Here is a 19,556-nt window from a genome sequence, read left to right as displayed (position 1 = left end):
TTTTGACCACAGCCTTATACTGAAGCTCTGTGCTTAGCAAAAAAGAAACTGTCCCTGGGGCTCTGGGTACAAAGTAGTCACTGGTTTAGTGGATCACACAAGAACGCTTCAACGTAAATCCCTCCTAGCATCTTTCCCATGGATTTGACTGGTTTTCAAGCTCTATTGGTTAGAGTGGAAAAACAAGCTCCTCTACTGTAGTTTATATTTTTCAAATGATTAAGGTTCAATTCAACCCTTCTAAAAGACAACTTCAAACATTTTGTGCAACAAACCTGACAAGGACCACCGTGACATGCAATCCCACTACGGAGACATGAAATATACAATAAGAGCAAGGTCATGCCGTCTCACCTTATACAAAGGGGCATTTTTGGGGGCCCCTGCGGATTTGGCTGGGGCCTCAGACTGTGCCTTGGTGCCAGGTTTCCCTTTCTCCGCTCCTCCTCCCTTCTTTCCTCCTGCCAGCTCCACATTGGACGCAATCACTTTAATCTTAGAGAGGAAAATAGCATTAAGAGAACACACTTGGATATTACCAATCTGAGCAACAAGATGGCCCAAGGTCAATAATAATGACATATCTAAAACAAAGAACTCTGATTTATGTAAACAATACACACATTTTCACAAACTGGCTCTGAAAACACTGCAACATCTATTTTATTTGAAGTTGACCAAAAGCAGGGCTCCGAAGTGATTATTTTGCATCCATTCACTTGGGACACAGCTTTATATTTTTGGGGTGCAAATCAGAATATATTGATCATGCATTCCTGCTTGTTTCAGTCAGGAAGTTAAAGGAGGCCTACAAACCTGACTCAGGTACACCAGCTCTGTCAGGAGGAAAGGGCCAAAATTCACCCAACTTATTGTGGGAAGCTTGTGGAAGGCTACCCAAAATGTTTGACCGAAGTTAAACAATTTAAAGGCAATGCTACCAAATACTAATAGAGTGTCTGTAAACTTCTGACCCACTGGGAATGTGATGAAAGAAATAAAAGCTGAAATAAATCATTCGCTCTACTATTATTCTGACATTTTACATTCTTAAAATAAAGTGGTGATCCTGGCCTAAAACAGGGTATTTTTACATGGATTAAATGTCAGGAATTGTGAAAAACTGAGTATAAATGTATTTGGCTAAGGTGTACGTAAACTTCAGACTTCAACTGTACGCATGTACACACACCTCACCTTGTCAACCTTGAGTTTGTCGAGGTCTGCTAGGAAGGGGTTAACCGCTTTCTCTCCCGCCACCTTCATGGCCGTGCCTAGAGCCATGATCGCAGCATCTCTCACCTCTGGAGCAGGGTCATTCACTTGCTGCCATGAAGAAACAACCCACAATATGTCAAACATCAAGACAGAGCCATATTCAAATGGGGATTTATAGAAATAAGTGTGGGGTTAGGGCTGGGCAGTACACCGTATTTTACAATATACCGGAATTGGGTTTAAAACTAGAGGTCGATTAATTAGGGCCGATTTCAAGTTGTAACAATCAGAAATCTGTATTTTTGGACACAGATTAGGCTTTTTTTTTTTTTTTAAATGAACACCTTTATTTAATCTTTATTTAACTAGGCAAGTCAGTTAAAACATTCTTATTTTCTATGACGGCCTAGGAACGGTGGTTCAACTGCCTCGTTCAGGGGCAGAATGACAGATTTTTACCTTGTCAGCTTGGGGATTCAATCTTGCAACCTTACAGTTAACTAGTCCAACGCTCTAACCACCTGCCTCTCCTTTAACTCAACGAGGAGACTGCCTGTTACGCGAATGCAGTAAGAAGCCACGGTAAGTTGCTAGCTAGCATTGAACTTATCTTATAAAAAACAATCATAATCACTAGTTAACTACACATGGATGATGATATTACTATTACTAGCTCTTACTACGGTGCGTATTTGAAAACTGTCGTTGTTCCAATGTGTACCTAACCATAAACATCAATGCCTTTCTTAAAATCAATACACAAGTACATATTTTTAAACCTGCATATTTAGCTAAAAGAAATCCAGGTTAGCAGGCAATATTAACCAAGTGAAATTGTGTCACTTCTCTTGCGTTCATTGCACGCAGAGTCAGTGTATATGTAACAGTTTGGGCCACTTAATTTCCCAGAATTTCTTGACCCAAGGCTCATATTTCTGTGTGTTATTATGCTATAACTAAGTCTATGATTTGATAGAGCAGTCTGTCTGAGCGGTGGTAGGCAGGAGCAAGCTCGTAAGCATTCATTCAAACAGCACTTTCGTGCATTTTGCCAGCAGCTCTTCGTTGTGCGTCAAGCATTGCGCTGTTTATGACTTCAAGCCTATCTACTCCCGAGATTAGGCTCGTGCAACCAATGTGAAATGGTTAGCTAGTTAGCGGGGTGCACACTAATAGCATTTCAATCGGTGACGTCACTCGCTCTGAGATTTGGAGTGGTTGTTTCCCTTGCTCTGCATGGGTAACGCTGCTTCGAGGGTGGCTGTTGTCGATGTGTTTCTGGTTCGAGCAGAGGTGGGAGCGAGGAGAGGGACGGAAGCTATACTGTTACACTGGCAATACTAAAGTGCCTACAAGAACATCCAATAGGCAAAGGTTAATGAAATACAAATGGTATAGAGAGAAATAGTCCTGTAATTCCTACAACCTAAAACTTCTTACCTGTGAATATTGAATATGTTCTGAGCAAGGAACTGAAATGTTAGCTTTCTTACATGGCACATATTGCACTTTTCTCCAACACTTTTCTGCATTATTTAAACAAAATTTATTTCATTATTTATTTGAGGCTAAATAGATTTTATTGATGTATTATATTAGGTTAAAATAAGTGTTCATTCAGTATTGTTGTAACTGTCACCATTACAGATAAATAAAATGTAAAAAAATATATTTACTTGGTCGATTTAAAAATATTTTTTATAATTATTATTTTATTAAATCGACCGAGTAATCGGTATCGGCTTTTTTGGTCCTCAAATAATCGGTATCGGCGGCGAAAAAAAATCATGGGGTCTATTACCTTCCATAACGGTATTTAAATGTTTGTTTGTTTAATGGTATATGTGTGTACCGTCCCTTTTTATAGTTTACATCGCTCCTAGAGTCATCTCGCTCCGCTCACTCTAAACATGCCGCTTTCCACACAGACCTAGCCCCACCCCTCAAGGAGTGCATTTGTTGTTCCGCAAACATGACACTTGCGTTCAGTGTGCATGGTCAATGCAGAACATGCAACATTGTTGACAATGCGTTTCACATTTCTTCTTAATATAAATGCACTAGCGGTCAGTAATTACACTATTAGTTCGTCTTTTCTTAGCAAGTTTGACCTAAATTGTGTGAGCCGCTAATGCTAATTGCTAGTTAGTACGTTTATTAGCTAGCTGAGTCAGAGCAATTGTTATTAGCTATACAGGCTTTAAACTTCAGCGATGCTGTAGACCTAAATCTGCATGTTTGTGCAAGAGTATCTTCTCAAATCAAAGAGGACTAGGCAAAGCATGAATATATGAGCTACATGAAGTAGCTAAGAGAAAACATTGAATGTAGCCAAAGATTACAGGATCCCCTAGGAAACAGGTTTGTAACGTTACAATAACTTCTCCCTGGCATTTTTCATTGACATGTCAAAACACTGTATTCAAAGTCCGCAATACTATGTTCTAACTATAGAATAATCATTCTATTTCCATGATTCCAACAGTTCACCGAAGTGTTTGGCTAAAAATAAGGCCTAGATTGTTCACCCATATCATGCAGCCCTACATAGCAGTGTGGAAATTCTCAAATGAGTGTAGGAATTGATAAATTATTTTGGGTTGAAGTAGAATTAAACAGTATAAAATCAATCAGAATGGAGAAAGACCATTGAATGCATGTGTTGCCACCCCAGGGTCACGAACTCCTCAAAACAAAATTAGAACTTGTATTATTCAAAAACATAAAATATATATTATATTTTGGCCATATTGCCCAGCCCTATGTTGGGGGTGTATAATACTTCACCCGACCAACCAATAACCTTAATTTTGTGAACATTTGTGAAGTTTAACTCTGAACATTGCATGTTCACATAATATTTTCCCCCAGTGGACATGTACAGTTAGAGACCTACAGGATGGGTGAGACCAACCTTGAGCAGGGCAGCACAGAGGGGTTTGAGCAGGCTCTTGGGCAGGGTGGAAGGGGTAGAAAGACAGATACTCCTGGTCAGGAACAGAGAGGCCTGCTGCTTGATGGACGGGTTCTTGTTGTCCATCACAGCCAGCATGTCCTCGCTCAGGTTCTGGAGAGTGGTCTGAAGAGAACAATCAGACCATTACCCTGTTTTTCTATTTCACTTTTTTTGTTTTACCCTTCAACAATTTGTGGGGAAAGTGATATGAAAGATATGCTGGCTTGTCTGTTATCTTGGAAACTTCAGACCCATGCAAAAAGAAAATAGCTTAACTCTTACCAATTAACATATATCAAGGTGGGATTTGCTCCTCTAATGGAGTCTTAATTACATTTGACTAATTAAACATCGATCCACATTAAAAAGTTAGAGTAAATTCTAAGTGAAGGAAATGATGTAATAGGTGTGCATGCCCACAGAGAATCACATGCATTGACCATCTAGACAAGCATACATCTGCTTCTCAAATGACAACTATAGAAAGAAAACAATTACTGTTGATTAGCAGGCCTACACAAAGGACCGGAGAGACCAGCTACATAAACAGATTTCACATTAACAGTCAACTATACTTTGTGTTGAGATCTATGGCCCAAGAGATACTGGTGCAGATCCTTCAATAACACAGGCTCACACAGCATTGACCGATTTAAAGTGCATAGTAAGCTATGAACCAAAAGGATAATCAGTTGGAATAATCTGCCTACTCACCGTCAGGAAGACTGCGTCAATGGCCTCTTGCAGGGACTGGACCACAGCAGGTTTCTTCTCCTTAAATTTGTCCAAAATAGTTGGCACCACCTTGAGGAAAATAAACATTTTAAAATAACCAAATCAGTCAAAATTGGAGATCAGCAAACTGTTTCCGGTGAAGAGTCTTACACAGTAAAGCAATATCTTAAGCATCTCTAGTTTCTCAGTAACTGTCTAAAAGGGAGAACTTACATTGCCTGCATACGTCCCAAAGTTCTTCCTGAGTCCGAAGGCCAATCCAGCCAGGCATTTTGCAGCGAGCGACACCAGAATGACATTGGTGTCTTTACCAATGACCTACAAATAGACAAACAATTGAGAGTTTAAGTGGGTAGTCAGTGCACTGTATACATACTGCAACTTCACTCACTCAGAGTTGCCTACCCTTTTGAGTGCTCGAACCACATCGCCATAGTCGCCATTATCCAGTTTGGGGTTTTTAGCCAGCATCGCCAAGGCCTCCAGGGCCTCTTTCCTCTCCTGCCATTTCTTTGCCTCCTACAGTGACAGAGGGAGACTCAGTCACAGGCCCAATACACAACAATGACAAATTGAGTATCAGCTCCACAGCTTTAGTTTGTGTAAGCTTTGCGCAGGTAAGATTTGATTATAAAAGACCAAAATCTGTCTCGCTACTACATTATTTACAATGTACTGTTTAGTAAACATTTATGCAGTATGCAACAAATAACATACTAGGCTCACCCATACTGCAAATGTGTCAACTAAATGCGCTATTGCGTGTCCCGCTAGTCATTCATATTGATACAGTCCGTCCTTTTATCGGATTATCAGCGGTTGTGAAAAGATTTGGTTCCTCAAGAGCATGGCGTGAATTCATAATAGATGAAATGACAAAATGCGTACAACATCCTGGCAAACATTTTGCCCTACTATTTAGGGCACAAGTATGGGAATCCGGACACGACCATTGAGGCTTGGGAATATTTGGTAAAATAGCCACGGGATGGTTTTTCCAACAGTCAAAACTATTTGAAGAGAACTAAAAAGTAATATTTTGTACCTACTTTAAATACCTGCAGTTAAATTTTGCAATATGTTAAATTAAGCAGATTGCGTTCACTTCACCAGTCACATTACGAAGCTTACAATCACGTGTGTTTGTAAATAGCACAATGGGAGAAAGCAGGAGCAGGTGAGTCCAGCTATGTATCAACCAGGGGTCACATTTTACATTGAAAGCCAAGTGCTTTTTTGCATCAATAGTGATCAGGGACATGCAACTACAATTTCCCCTTCACAGAAAATATATTAGCACAACACATTAGGCAGAAAAATAGCTGAATTTTCATCAGATGACAACGGAAGTACAACTATTTGGCCGGCAGACATGTCAAATGAGCACACAAGGTCTTTTTTCAAAAACAATGCGTCGCCATCATATCGGTTTATCATAGAAAGAATGTAGTCAGCTACATTTCCTAATGTTTTTCTTAAAGTTAATTTAACATTTACCAGAGAAAAGTAGACTGGCTACACCAAAAATACTTATTCGAGTGGAAAAGTGCAACAAGCACAAAATTATTCTGATGCCAAGCACAAATTACATGAAGCATTTTAGATCTGAGTTTACAAAACGCAGCAAGATAAGTTAAAACATTTCCCTGCGCGATAAGCAGAACAACAACCTAAGTTTGACTTGGTAGTTATCGAAGTGGCTGAATTAATAAGATGGGGCATCATATTGCGTTGGCTTTCTGCCGTGTTTGAGAGGTCAAAGCCCTTTGGATGAGTTCTGCACCTTTTTTTTTTGCCTGTCAGCCCATCAGCTCCTCCGCCATCTTCTACGATCAGAGCAAGCAGGCCCGTTGCCCTAGCAACTCAAGACTCCACAAACAGCGTGTACACCAGCTCACATGACCTACAAACGCAAAGGTCAAAAGACTGAGGCTCCTGCCGACAAGTCCTCATTTAATTCAGGGTTACTTCAACTTCTTATACTTTCTAGTTTAAATGTCAGTGGAAAAGTCTAGGGTCAAGAAACATGGGTTTTCACAACAAAATGAAGTTCCCACTGATGCTAGCTTTAGCTGAACAAGACCAGATGGAGGCGGTGGGTACATGTGCAGCAATTCAAGGAGTGAGGGAACAAGTTGCTACCTTGCAAGAAAAGTTAGACACCCACATGGGATCAGTTTGAGCGCTAATAGAAAAGGTGAAACACATTCAGCCCGAGGCAAGGGGCTTAAAAAGGGATGTGAACCTCTGCACTTTGGAACTTGAGAAGATGCGGTACAAAATGACATCGCTTGAGGATCAAGACAGACATAATAACGTGATGGTCACAGGGATTGCTACAGACCGGGAGGGAGGTGATGCAATTGCTTTCCCGCAAGAAATCCTTCCCAAATGGATTCCATCATTTTGTACTACTTCGATCCAAATGGAAATGGCCCACAGGATCAGCAACCAAAATGCAAAGGACAAACCCCAGACCATGGTCTTCAAGGTTCAGACACCAAGGCTATTCTACAAGGAGCGAGTGAAGCAAGAAAGAATGCCCCCATCCAAAATGCCAGGAGAAACATACGTTGTAGGGCAAACCCTCTTTTCTGATCTATCCCGCCACCCTGTGACTTACTTTCAACAGTGAGCAGCTCTCCATCTCGGCAAGAGGGGCAGGAATTTCAGAAAAGTCTGCCCAGCGACAGGTCTACACCCCCCATGAAACGGGAGCAACTGTTTATTTGACGGCACAACTTTTGTTTTGGACAATAACTTCTAGTACCAGCACCCCAAAACATTGTGGGACGCTTTCTTTCACGGTTGGAGATAAGGCTTAATATTAGCTCACTGGCGGAGCTGGAGGCTTTTTCAACCGGTTGATTATTGGATTTCATAATTTAGTACCGGATTTAAGAAAAAAATATGGTTCACTGTTTGAACTGATGGATTTGTAGCAAATCGGGCAACCTAATGTTTTAACGACACTGAAATGGAGGCATGTTGAAGTTGGACCGTGATTAGTAGGGGGTTGATGTTGCTAGCTTTTGGGGTGATTAGTGTTTATCACCTCATTGTGTATCCATTTCCCTAAACCACTAGCCAGTTTTTGGTTTTCAAGTTTGGCTGCACAGCTTCACAAGTGTAATTTCACTTTGTTATATGGCCTTTGATTTAGGCCCGAGTTCTGGAGACCTACATTATGTGGATGTTATATTTCTCAGAAACAGAGAGGGTGTTTGGAGGCGGGTGGGTACTTCTCGGTTACAGGTCACTGCTTATCGAAGGCAAATCTGAACCACTTAGTTCAACCTGTAATTGTCAGGTTTGTTTTTGACAATGGTTAAGCTGTCTCGTATGCCTGAATGTCTGGTTTGAATGTGAAACTAAGATAACTAAATGTTTAGACTTAATGCCTTTACCCAGGAATGTCATTTGTGAGCAGAAGATACCACTCACTTACAGGATAAGGTGTGTAAGTTGCTGCTTCAACTAGTGGAGCCTCTAAGTCCAAAGGCGCAGTTATTTTTATTAAAAGGAATTTAACTTTAGTTAACAAAAAGACTGACAAGGACACTTCAGGCCGCTTAGCTTACATTTGCATGTCTATATAGGACAAGAAAGTAACATGTGTATCTATGCACCTGCTGTTTGAGGACAGCTTTTTCCCTGGGCTTACCAAAGAATTGTTAACACTGAGTGCGAATTGGTCATAAGGGCAGATATGAATGCAGTTTTCAATCTCAAGCTTGATAGATCCACGCAAACGTTTTCACATGCCCAACAATCAGCATCATTAGCGTTGAACGCAATGACGGAACATCTCAATATTGCTGATGAGTGGCGAGTTTAGAATGCGGGCATGTTTTTCCTGCATATCACAAAATCATACTGTTGAATTGATAGTTTTCTATTCAAGCGTACTCTAAGTATGTGCGTCACGCCAATAGAAATATTTCCTGTGACTCTTTCAGATCATAATCCCCTAGTTACCCAAGTGGATGTGAGCTTTGTGAATAAAACATTTGCGTTTTAATACAACCCTTCCTCAAAACGAATAGTTTGTGGCTGAATTTCAAGCCAAAATTGTTTAATTCTTTAAAAAATTATAATCAAGGACTCGGTTGAGTACCCAAGGTTTACATGGATGGCTAACTAAAGGGTTTATCAGAGACTACATAATATTTGGCATCTCACCTCAAAGCCAGGAATCACAGAATCAAGTTATTGGAGAAAAAAAATGAATCACTTGAAAAGATCCTGAAAAGGAATTATGCAAATAATGTCAATGATTTGAAGGTGGTTAAACGAACTGAATGATTTAAAAAGAGGAGAGCTGAGCTCATGCATAGAGGTAGAACTATTATTTTAAATGGGAGCAAGCCAAGCAGGCTTCTAGCCTTAATTTAAACAAAGTGAATCTTGTACTTCTATAGACTATTCAATCCCTGTCAAAAGGCTTACTTTCTGTTCCACAGGAAATTAATGCAACATTTCAGTGTTTTTAAAAGGAGTTATATAAATCTTCTATCCAGTTGGAGCTAGACAAATGCAAGCAGTTTTTACATAATCTTGATTTGTCTGTATTGTCTGTGCGTCGCCCTATGGGACTCCCAACCAGACGGCTCTGATACGGCCTGGATTCAAACCTCTTGCACTGAGATGCATAGTCTAACACCGCTGCGCCACTCGGGAGCCCTCTACTGCCAAAGAAAGGGAAAGATCAAAGATTGTGCAAATTATCATCCGATATCTTGTATTGGCTTTACAGATGGAAAAGTGTTTGGATAAGTTGATTCAAATGGAACAGTCAGGATGTATGAAACGCCACCTTGCAGTTGACAATGTCAGTTGATTAATGCATGCAATACATTAAAACAAAACAGCAGGACAGTGTGCTCTCTAGAAGCCGAGAAGGCTTTTGACAGGCAGTACTTGTGGACTTGGAGAAATTTGGTTTGGGAAATAATTTTATCGATATGGTTTGTGTGTTATGCTAACCCTGTTGCGATGGATTCTACGAATGGCATTCACTCAAGTCCATTCCCTATGTATCCCCAAAATTATTCATTTTATTGCTAAAGCCTTTAACACAACATCAGAATATAATTGCTTCTCCTATACTGATTAAAATGTTCCTCTCGTATCATATCCCTATAAATGAGTCACAGTTCTATGCTGACAAATCCTCGCTGGACTGTCATTCCGTGTCAAGTGTAACGCCCCCATTGTACTCTCAGGATATTAGTGCCAGAGAAGAGGAACTCTGACTGAAAACACAAGACAGTTCATTTGTGCCAGTTTAGACTACCGATAGATCAGCGTTCTAACTCCCCCTTGTGATAGTGTGGTGCAATGACAGAATTTACCACAATCTGCCACCATCTACCAAAAATGGTTGTGGCATAAAGTCTAAACTTCTAAAGTAAGAACCACTGTATATGCAGAGGACATTCTGCTATATACACACACAGCCTTCAGAAAGTATTCAGACCGCTTGACTTTATCCACATTGTTATGTTAGAGCCTTAGCCTAAAAGAGATCTATCCATTATTTTTTAATAAGCAAAATAATTTAATGCAAAACAGGCATAAAGCCCATACTGTGACCCATGTATCCTCAATTCACTTGACATATACAAACATATGCTATGGGATTGTCCTGAGGATTATGAGTTGGAGGAAAGTGTTGTATATTCTCTGACATGACTGTACCACTAGAACCAATTATGCTGTTGCATAACGATTATACAGGTATGCAGCCGAATGAGAAAGAGCGAAAAGTTTGGCTGGCTGGGTTGACTGCTGCCAAAAAATGAATAAATAAAAACTTGTTCAGCACTGGTTGCCACCACATGACCTTCATATAAGTAAATGGCTAGCATACCTTCAGGAGGTAATTATGTCGAAGTTATCCACTGCCGTATGAATAAAGCCAGTCCTAGCACTCATGAAAGATGGAAAATAGCAGCCTCAAATCTCTTACCTGCTGGATGTGATGTAAAATGCTTACTTGAAGGTGTTGTATTAGCAAATTACTTTGCTGTGTATATTCTAGTGTGCATTGGTGCACCCATGTGTACTAAACCGATAATACCGTAAATGCCAGGATGAGAAGGACGATATGAGAATCTGGATACCGCACAACTAACGGCCATGCTCAGTAAGGTGTGTGCTTACAATCTTCACGTAGAAGTCCTTGGGCAGTTTGGAGAGTATCTCCACTGGGTCCTGAAGCTCATAGGGGTCCACCTGAGGAGCAGAGTCTGCTACGTCCTCACAGTCTCCGTCGGACCCTGCCACGGCCTGCTGTTCCGCAAACTTGGTCCTCAGGTCCTGCTGGGAGCGTAGGAAACGACTTTGTCTGGGGGCCGACGACGGCACCTTCACCCACTCCTCCTCCAGCTCCTTCAACTGGGGACATGCGGGGAGAGAGACATAGGCTTACATATACACATGCATTGTGGTGTATGCTTGTTTACAAAAAATGGGCTCTTATATAAAGACACCACCCACAAGAATTATCAAGTTTGTCAAAAGCAAAAGGGCCTTGCACAGTCAATTCCCCAACATAGTGAGTAACCAAGACAAAAAGTAATTTAAAAAAAAAAAGTGCAATACGCATCAATCACACCGCTATTTCCTGGTTGCTAAAATACTAAGTTCGCCTAATTTCAGTTTGTGACAAAACAAGCAGTCATTATGTAGAGAATCATTGTACCATCTAAACAGCTGTGAAATCTCTTTTCTATAATCAAAAATATTGTATTTTCAGCTGGTATAAAATATCGAAAGTATGAATCAAAAACTATACTTAAGAACGGGAAACAGAAAGTGCACAGAACAGATCTACCGTTTCTTAGACTTGCTTTCAATGAGAATGGCAGATCTATAACTACATTTCTATGTGAATTTGGTCAGGTTACATACATATACACAGCAGCATTTTAGCAACCTGCCCCCCCCCCCCCCCCAGTGCACATTTATTTTTTTGCCCTAGCACTACACAGCGGATTCAAATAACCAACTCTCAAACAGGCTTTGATTATTGGAATTAGCTGTGTAGTGCTAGGGCAAAAAAACATTACATGCACCCAAGGAGGTTCCCCAGGGCTGAGTTTGGAAATCCCTGTCCTATAGCAAAAATGTCCTGGGAGATTCTGTCCAAAACACTGTTCAAAGACATCTTCGTGGAAGACTTTCCAATGCACAGCAAAAACGCTGAGCCGTTCTTCACATTCAGGTAATGATGAAATACCATGTTTGGATCAAACCTTAACCTTCACCTGTACAGAGTTGATGTTTTGAAGAGGAGGTCGTAGTGAGTCCCTGATCCACCTGTAGACCTCCACAGCCAGCAGTTTGGCCTCATGTCGGACTGCCTTTTCTCTGGACTCAAAGAGCTTTGGCAACACTTTAATTATGGGCTTTAGGGTCACAGTCTTAGATCCAAATTCACTAAGGAAGGAAACAAGCACATTAATGAAGTTTCATTGTTGTTTTGCGTTACATTTAATCAAAGCAGGTGGTACATGCAAAACATGAGCATGACTTAATCCCAAAATTGGGCGTGTGTAGTTTTGGTAAAAGATCCAAAATGTCAAGTCTCCTCAATCACCAGTATTTAAAAGTACCAGTATTTAGTGCTTATCCAGGATAAGAACACATTCCTTCTCTACTGCTCCAGTGCTGTGTCTCACCAGAGTGCCCTGCGTATGGTCTCCACACAAGCGACGACTACTTTAGGGTTCTTGTTCTCTAATCCTTTGATGAGCTCCTCCTGTACAATGTCGGCTTTCTCAATCTCTATGTACATGAGGCAGATGTCTGAGGCCAGCTCTTTGGCCCGCGCCTTAGGCTGGTTGAATACCTTACACACCACACCTGACAACACCTCACCCACAGTCCTGTAGAGCAACAATATATAGGTTAAAACAAAAATAGTCAATCTATTTTGCAAGAACTAGGATACAGGAGTTCTACCTGACCAGAAGGAAATAATCCAGGACATAGCCATAGTTGGTCAGGAAAAACTCCCTGGGCCGTACCCACAAAACATCTGAGTAGAATATTGGTCCCAAGAAGGGGCATTTTACTCTTAATCTTATGGGTAAAAAATAAAGGCTATGCATGAAGCCTCTTGTCATGAGTTCTAGTCGACAGATAAACCAGTTAGTAACCAGCAGATTGTCTTGATAATAGAAAAAGGCAGCGAGTCAGCGCTTCCCACACCATACACCATTGCTTTGGAGATGTTTCAAGTGATATTTCTGTATGATTAATTCATAATAATCTAGTCCTACACAATATTTCGTGTTTTTTCATCCCCTTACCTAGAAGCCACGTGTGCGTTCTCTACATAAGCCAGAACAGCCTCCAGTCCTTTGAGCTGGGCCACTGAGTTTGAGTCCGTCACAAACTTCTTGATGATTCCCTGGTACTTGGCCCATTCTGGACTCGTATCATCAAACCTCTGGAAGAGCTTCAGGGCCTCTTCATACCCATTCAGCCTGGCCTTCCATACCTGGGACAGCAAGGAGGGACAATAAGGGGTTAAAAGTGGAACAGTGCTACAGTAACGTTAGCTATAAAGCCGAGCTAATGTTTTGAATTTGCTTTTATGGTGCATTACCCACAACCAACTGAAATCCAACCTTCAACCTGTATCACAAAAGGGACCATAAAGGAGCAGAAGATGCCGAAGAATAACTGATGAGTCACCTTGTGTTCACATTTCTGATCAACTGGTAACTTCATCCAGTCACTGTCGTCTCCCATGATGATTTGTGTGGATTCACTTCAAAATGATAACCTAGTTGATACTGTTGGAAAGGAGAAAACACTTGCACATATTCATTGCAACAAAAATAATTGTAACGGTCTTAGCTAGAATAGTGAATTTCTCTGACATAGCTAGTATGAAAACGTATCAGACTAGTTTGCATGCATTTTGTTGTTTGACAAAAACAAACCAGATTCGAACACTGGCCAACAGTTGTAGGCAGGGCAAACCCGTTTTGATGATTTCTGGTATATCAAAGTCAAATCACATTTTTGGAGACATTCAGCAGTTACCTGATTAAGTACAATGCCATTGTATATTAATGTTGAATGTAGGCTTGGGTGGTATGCAGATTTTCACATTGTCATACCATCCTTCTCGCATCCCAGGATTTACAGTATTACCAGCATATCACACAAGCGGCACTAAGGAAAAGCCCATACGGCCTTTTATTACCATAATGCAAAAAAAAAAAGTGAAAATAATAAAATCACACACTTAGCTAAATGTTAACAAGCTTAGATAAATGTAAATACCGGCAAACCCAGCTCATAATACATGCAGTTATAAGCTACCGAAAGTAATTTTCAGTGAGTGTGGACATTTACAAGCAAAAGTGAATGAGAGAAATTGTAATGCATCCTTTTCTGCAACAGGGACTAGGAGACTAGTCAGGATAGAGGCAAAGATTAATGGAGCGAAGTAAAGAGATCCTTATGAAGTCCTGAGTGCTCTGGCGCAGGTTCTCAGACTGGGGCAAAGGTTCACCTTTTAACAGGACAATGACCCTAAGAACGCAGCCACTCCTGCATTGTCTTGGCTTCGGGACAAGTCTCATAATGTTCTTGAGTGGCCCAGCCAGAGACCAGACTTGAACCTGATCAAACATCTCTGGAGAGATCTGAAAACTAGTTTTGCAGCGAAGCTCCACATCCAACCTGACAGAGGTTGAAAGTATCTGCAGAGAAGAATGGGAGAAACTGCCCAAATACAGGTGTGCCAAGAATGTAGTGTTATACCCAAGAAAACTTGAGGCTGTAGTTGCTGTCAAATGTACTAACAAAGTATTGAGTAAAGGGTCTAAATATTTACATTTAAAATAGTTTAGTACATTTGCAAAATTTTCTGAACCTGTTTTTGCTTTGTCATTATGGGATAGTGTGTTTAGATTGAAGTGCGGAAACAATTTAATCAATTTTAGGATAAGACTGTAAAGTAAACATTTTGAAAAAGTCAAGGAGTCTGTAAATTTTCCAAATGCAATGCATGTTCAGAGTAATTTCCAATGGCATTGTACTTGATCAGGCAAAAAGAGATTACAAGACGTGCTGCGATTGATTAATTTTGATAGCAAAATAAACACCAAAACCGGTTTGCCCTGCTAAAAACTGCCAACGGGTTTGCCCTGCTTAATAAAAATAGCCTAATTTACAATGCTGACTAGATAAGAGTAAACAGAGGTCGTATCTAGTAATTCATCAATGGAATAATTGTCAGAGTAGAGGACCTTGGTGTTGTGCCGAAAATCCCCCCCCCCTTGCCAGAATTATCCCCCCTCCCATTTCCTGGCACACAGTCAAACACTTTCTATAGAACAATCTTCGTCAGGATAGGCAACCGAAATTAATAATTAATGTGTTTTATATTAAAACAGAGGGAGTAAAATGTTGGCATGCAATACACATTTCAGAACTACTATAGCTGAATTTTTATCCTTAAACTTTCAAAAATACTAGTCGAATAAGAAATTGATTACGAATGTTGGCAGAGAGATTTATTTATAGATTAATACAAAAATCAGTGTTGGATTTAGGTACGGGCGGCAGGGGCACGGGGCGCACCCGATTTCGAGGAGGGGACCAGACAAGCTAGAACCGCCACATACACTTGAAACAATTGGCCAAACCGACAAAAACGCTTTCTAAGATAATTGAAATGTAGGCTAAACGGACAACGGAGTGAACAGCAGAAATCTCAACTAACAAGCAAATCCCAGCAATGAAGAACGCGAAAGGGTGGGGGGAGATTTTCGGCACAACACCGGCGTAAAGAACTTTAGTCAACGGTAACTGTGCTGCTGTTAATTAGTTACATATCTAACGTAAGGTTAATTAACTTAGGTAACCTACTAACGTTAGGCAGCAGTAGTGCTAGCTCGCAAGTTGTGTATTGTAACATTACACTTCACAGCCACTGTAGTCTTATAACCTAGCTTCTGTTCGCTAACGTAAACTATCCGCTCGACTTTACCAGGCTAGTAAAATGCATAATGAAACACAAACCTAAAACTAGAGACGTTAATTCAAGCAATGCCAATCTTACCTCACTCGTCTCTGCAATATGTAGCTAATCGTTTGCGAAATGAAAGGCAATGGGGGAGAAAAAAAAAGTATTATTTTTCTGCACGACAGCTACCCTGCCTGAACACCCACCACAGTGCAGACAAATTCTCATTTGAAAATGTCAGTTTCACAAAGCTTACCCGTGATTGGTTGTGAAATGGCAAACGTGAAACGTGCTCGATTATTGGATGATTTAAACGCGCTTTTATGCGGGTCAGTGCCACTGGCTCACGTTATTTATTGCCCGGTGTACTTCTTCTTCTATGAAATTTAACGGCGGTTGGCATCCAATTTCTTGCATTACCGCCACCTACTAAGACTGGAGTACAACTCCCTTACAGTGGGGAGAACAAGTATTTGAAACACTGCCGATTTTGCAGGTTTTCCAACTTACAAAGCATGTAGAGATCTGTAATTTTTTATCATAGGTATACTTCAACTGTGAGAGGCGTAATCTAAAACAAAAATCCAGAAAATCACATTGTATGATTTTTAAGTAATTAATTTGAAGTTTATTGCATGACATAAGTATTGATACATCAGAAAAGCAGAACTTAATATTTGGTACAGAAACTTTTGTTTGCAATTACAGAGATCATACGTTTCCTGTAGTTCTTGACCAGGTTTGCACACTGCAGCAGGGATTTTGGCCCACTCCTCCATACAGACCTTCTCCAGATCCTTCAGGTTTCGGGGCTGTCGCTGGGCAATACGGACTTTCAGCTCCCTCCAAAGATGTTCTATTGGGTTCAGGTCTGTAGACTGGCTAGGCCACTCCAGGACCTTGAAATGCTTTTTACGGAGCCACTCCTTAGTTGCCCTGGCTGTGTGTTTCGGGTCGTTGTCATGCTGGAAGAGCCAGCCACGACCAATCTTCAATGCTCTTACTGAGGGAAGGAGGTTGTTGGCCAAGACCTCACGATACATGGCCCCATCCATCCTCCCCTCAATACGGTGCAGTCGTCCTGTCCCCTTTGCAGAAAAGCATCCCCAAAGAATGATGTTTCCACCTCCATGCTTCATGGTTGGGATGGTGTTCTTGGGGTTGTACTCATCCTTTTTCTTCCTCCAAACACAGCGAGTGGAGTTTAGACGAAAAAGCAATATTTTTGTCTCATCAGACCACATTCCTCCTCTGGATCATCCAGATGGTCATTGGCAAACTTCAGACGGGCCTGGACATGTGCTGGCTTGAGGAGGGGGACCTTGCGTGCGCTGCAGGATTTTAATCCATGACGGCGTAGTGTGTTACTAATGGTTTTCTTTGAGACTGTGGTCCCAGCTCTCTTCAGGTCATTGACCAGGTCCTGCCGTGTAGTTCTGGGCTGATCCCTCACCTTCCTCATGATCATTGATGCCCCACAAGGTGAGATCTTGCATGGAGCCCCAGAGCGAGGGTGATTGACCGTCATCTTGAACTTCTTACATTTTCTAATAATTGCGCCAACAGTTGTTGCCTTCTCACCAAGCTTCTTGCCTATGGTCTTGTAGCCCATCCCAGCCTTGTGCAGGTCTACAATTTTATCCCTGATGTCCTTACACAGCTCTCTGGTCTTGACCATTGTGGAGAGGTTGGAGTCTGTTTGATTGAGTGTGTGGGCAGGTGTCTTTTATACAGGTAACAATTTCAAACAGGTGCAGTTAATACAGGTAATGAGTGGAGAACATCTTCTTAAAGAAAAACTAACAGGTCTGTGAGAGCCGAAATTCTTACTGATTGGTAGGTGATCAAATACTTATGTCATGCAATACAATACAATTTAATTAATTAAAAATCATACAATGGGATTTTCTGGATTTTTGTTTTATATTCCGTCTCTCACAGTTGAAGTGTATCTATGATTTTAAAAAATACAGACCTCTACAGGCTTTGTAAGTAGGAAAACCTGCAAAATCAGCAGTGTATCAAATACTTGTTCTCCCCACTGTATACTTTGCTTGAAAAATAAAAATGTACAAAATAAATACCTTATCATCTAACACTACACTCACTCATTTCAAAATTATTGAAAATAAAATGAACATCACCCTACTCCACTTATTAAATGTATTTACTCTCCCTCATGCCATCACCTTGTAACTCTTCTGATGTCAAGTCTCGCACACCCAAATACCTCTCTGCAGCTGCCACCCCAACCTTAATTTTTTGAGACTTCCGATCCATCCCTGCAGTACAATTGATAACTATTGCTACAAATGCTAAAAATCCAATCTTACTGCAACTTATATAACTTTTTGGCCTATCCCTCTATACTGGTATGTCTCTATTACTCTCACCACTCCTCCCCCTTAATTAACCCATCTTCCTCTACTTTCTTCACTGCCTCAGCATATGACAACTTATGCACTACTCTAACCCTGGAAACCTCAACCTGCCTCTCTCGCACAGGACATTGCTGATCTCCAGCTCCATGGACACCCCTACAACACATTCCATTACTTTCCCCAATACTACAGTGGTTCCTCCTTTAAAAGTTGTGATCTTATACTGCGGGACACAGAGGTACCCAGCGTCACCAAGTTAAATCTTGGTTGCAAATAGGTCTTCTAAATGGACAATGACCCCAAGCATAGTTCCAAAGTTGTGGAAAAATGGCTTAAGGACAACAAAGTCAAGGTATTAGAGTGGCCATCACAAAGCCCTGACCTCAATCCCATGGAAGATGCGTGGGCAGAACTGAAAAAGCGTGTGAGAGCAAGGAGGCCTACAAACCTGACTCAGTTACACCAGCTCTGTCAGGAGGAATGGGCCAAAATTCACACAACTTATTGTGGGAAGCTTGTGGAAGGCTACCCGAAACATTTGACCCAAATTAAATAATTGAAAGGCAATGTTGCCAAATACTAATTGAGTGTATGTAAACCTCTGATCCACTTGGAATGTGATGAAAGAAATAAAAGCTGAAATAAATCATTCTCTCTACTATTATTCTGACATTTCACATTCTTAAAATAAAGTGGTGATCCTAACTAACCTAAGAAAGGGAATTTTTACTAGGATTAAGTGTCATGAATTATGAAAAACTGAGTTTAAATGTATTTGGCTAAGGTGTATGTAAACTTCAGACTTCAACTGTACATGTACTGTAGTTATTACCACTGTTGGATTCTGGGTTAAACTTTGAACATTGCTATACTAGAGACATGATAGACCAGAAGTAATACTATAGTATCTGAGGGACGATAGAGAATTGTTGTTACATCAGAAGTTAATAGTTATCTGTAGGAGACAGATGGCTTTGGAATGTGCTGGGTGGACGGGAGGAAGTCACAGGAGTGCAAAAGGTGATATGGGTGGAGAGCTTTGGAATAGACATCAAGGGTGGTTGAGGTCAGGTCACCTTAAGACAGAACAGTTTATTACTCTATCACTTCGTCTGTCACACCCTGACCATAGTTTGCTTTGTATGTTTCTATGTTTTGGTTGGTCAGGGTGTGAGCTGAGTGGGCATTCTATGTTTCATATCTAGTTTGTCTATTTCTATGTCTGGCCTGATATGGTTCTCAATCAGAGGCAGGTGTTAGTCATTGTCTCTGA

At 40.8% G+C, this 19,556-nt stretch overlaps 1 protein-coding gene across 2 annotated transcripts in view; it reads right to left on the bottom strand.

Moving 5' to 3' along the window:
• Window positions 1–16,227, bottom strand: part of LOC109884645 (cytoskeleton-associated protein 5) — an 85,056-nt gene extending 68,829 nt beyond the window's left edge. The window contains exons 1-13 of one of the 2 annotated variants that reach the window (XM_031808027.1): window positions 16,159–16,227; window positions 15,999–16,022; window positions 13,616–13,716; window positions 13,228–13,418; window positions 12,595–12,801; window positions 12,181–12,352; window positions 11,075–11,308; window positions 5,315–5,428; window positions 5,123–5,227; window positions 4,889–4,978; window positions 4,133–4,297; window positions 1,198–1,326; window positions 355–495 (exon numbers count right to left, since the gene is read on the bottom strand). In XM_031808027.1, coding sequence (XP_031663887.1) covers window positions 355–495; window positions 1,198–1,326; window positions 4,133–4,297; window positions 4,889–4,978; window positions 5,123–5,227; window positions 5,315–5,428; window positions 11,075–11,308; window positions 12,181–12,352; window positions 12,595–12,801; window positions 13,228–13,418; window positions 13,616–13,672 — 1,605 coding nt within the window. In that variant the 5' untranslated portion in view covers window positions 13,673–13,716; window positions 15,999–16,022; window positions 16,159–16,227. Of the gene's footprint in view, window positions 1–354; window positions 496–1,197; window positions 1,327–4,132; window positions 4,298–4,888; window positions 4,979–5,122; window positions 5,228–5,314; window positions 5,429–11,074; window positions 11,309–12,180; window positions 12,353–12,594; window positions 12,802–13,227; window positions 13,419–13,615; window positions 13,717–15,998; window positions 16,118–16,158 lie in introns of those variants that run through there. The other variant, XM_020476593.2, reaches the window with a different exon arrangement.
• Between the last annotated feature and the right edge of the window lie 3,329 nt (window positions 16,228–19,556).

This window comes from Oncorhynchus kisutch, linkage group LG3 (assembly GCF_002021735.2).
Source record: "Oncorhynchus kisutch isolate 150728-3 linkage group LG3, Okis_V2, whole genome shotgun sequence".
NCBI lineage: Eukaryota > Metazoa > Chordata > Actinopteri > Salmoniformes > Salmonidae > Oncorhynchus > Oncorhynchus kisutch.
The sequence above is the reverse complement of the archived record's forward strand: the minus strand, read 5'-3'. Positions and strand labels throughout refer to the sequence as shown.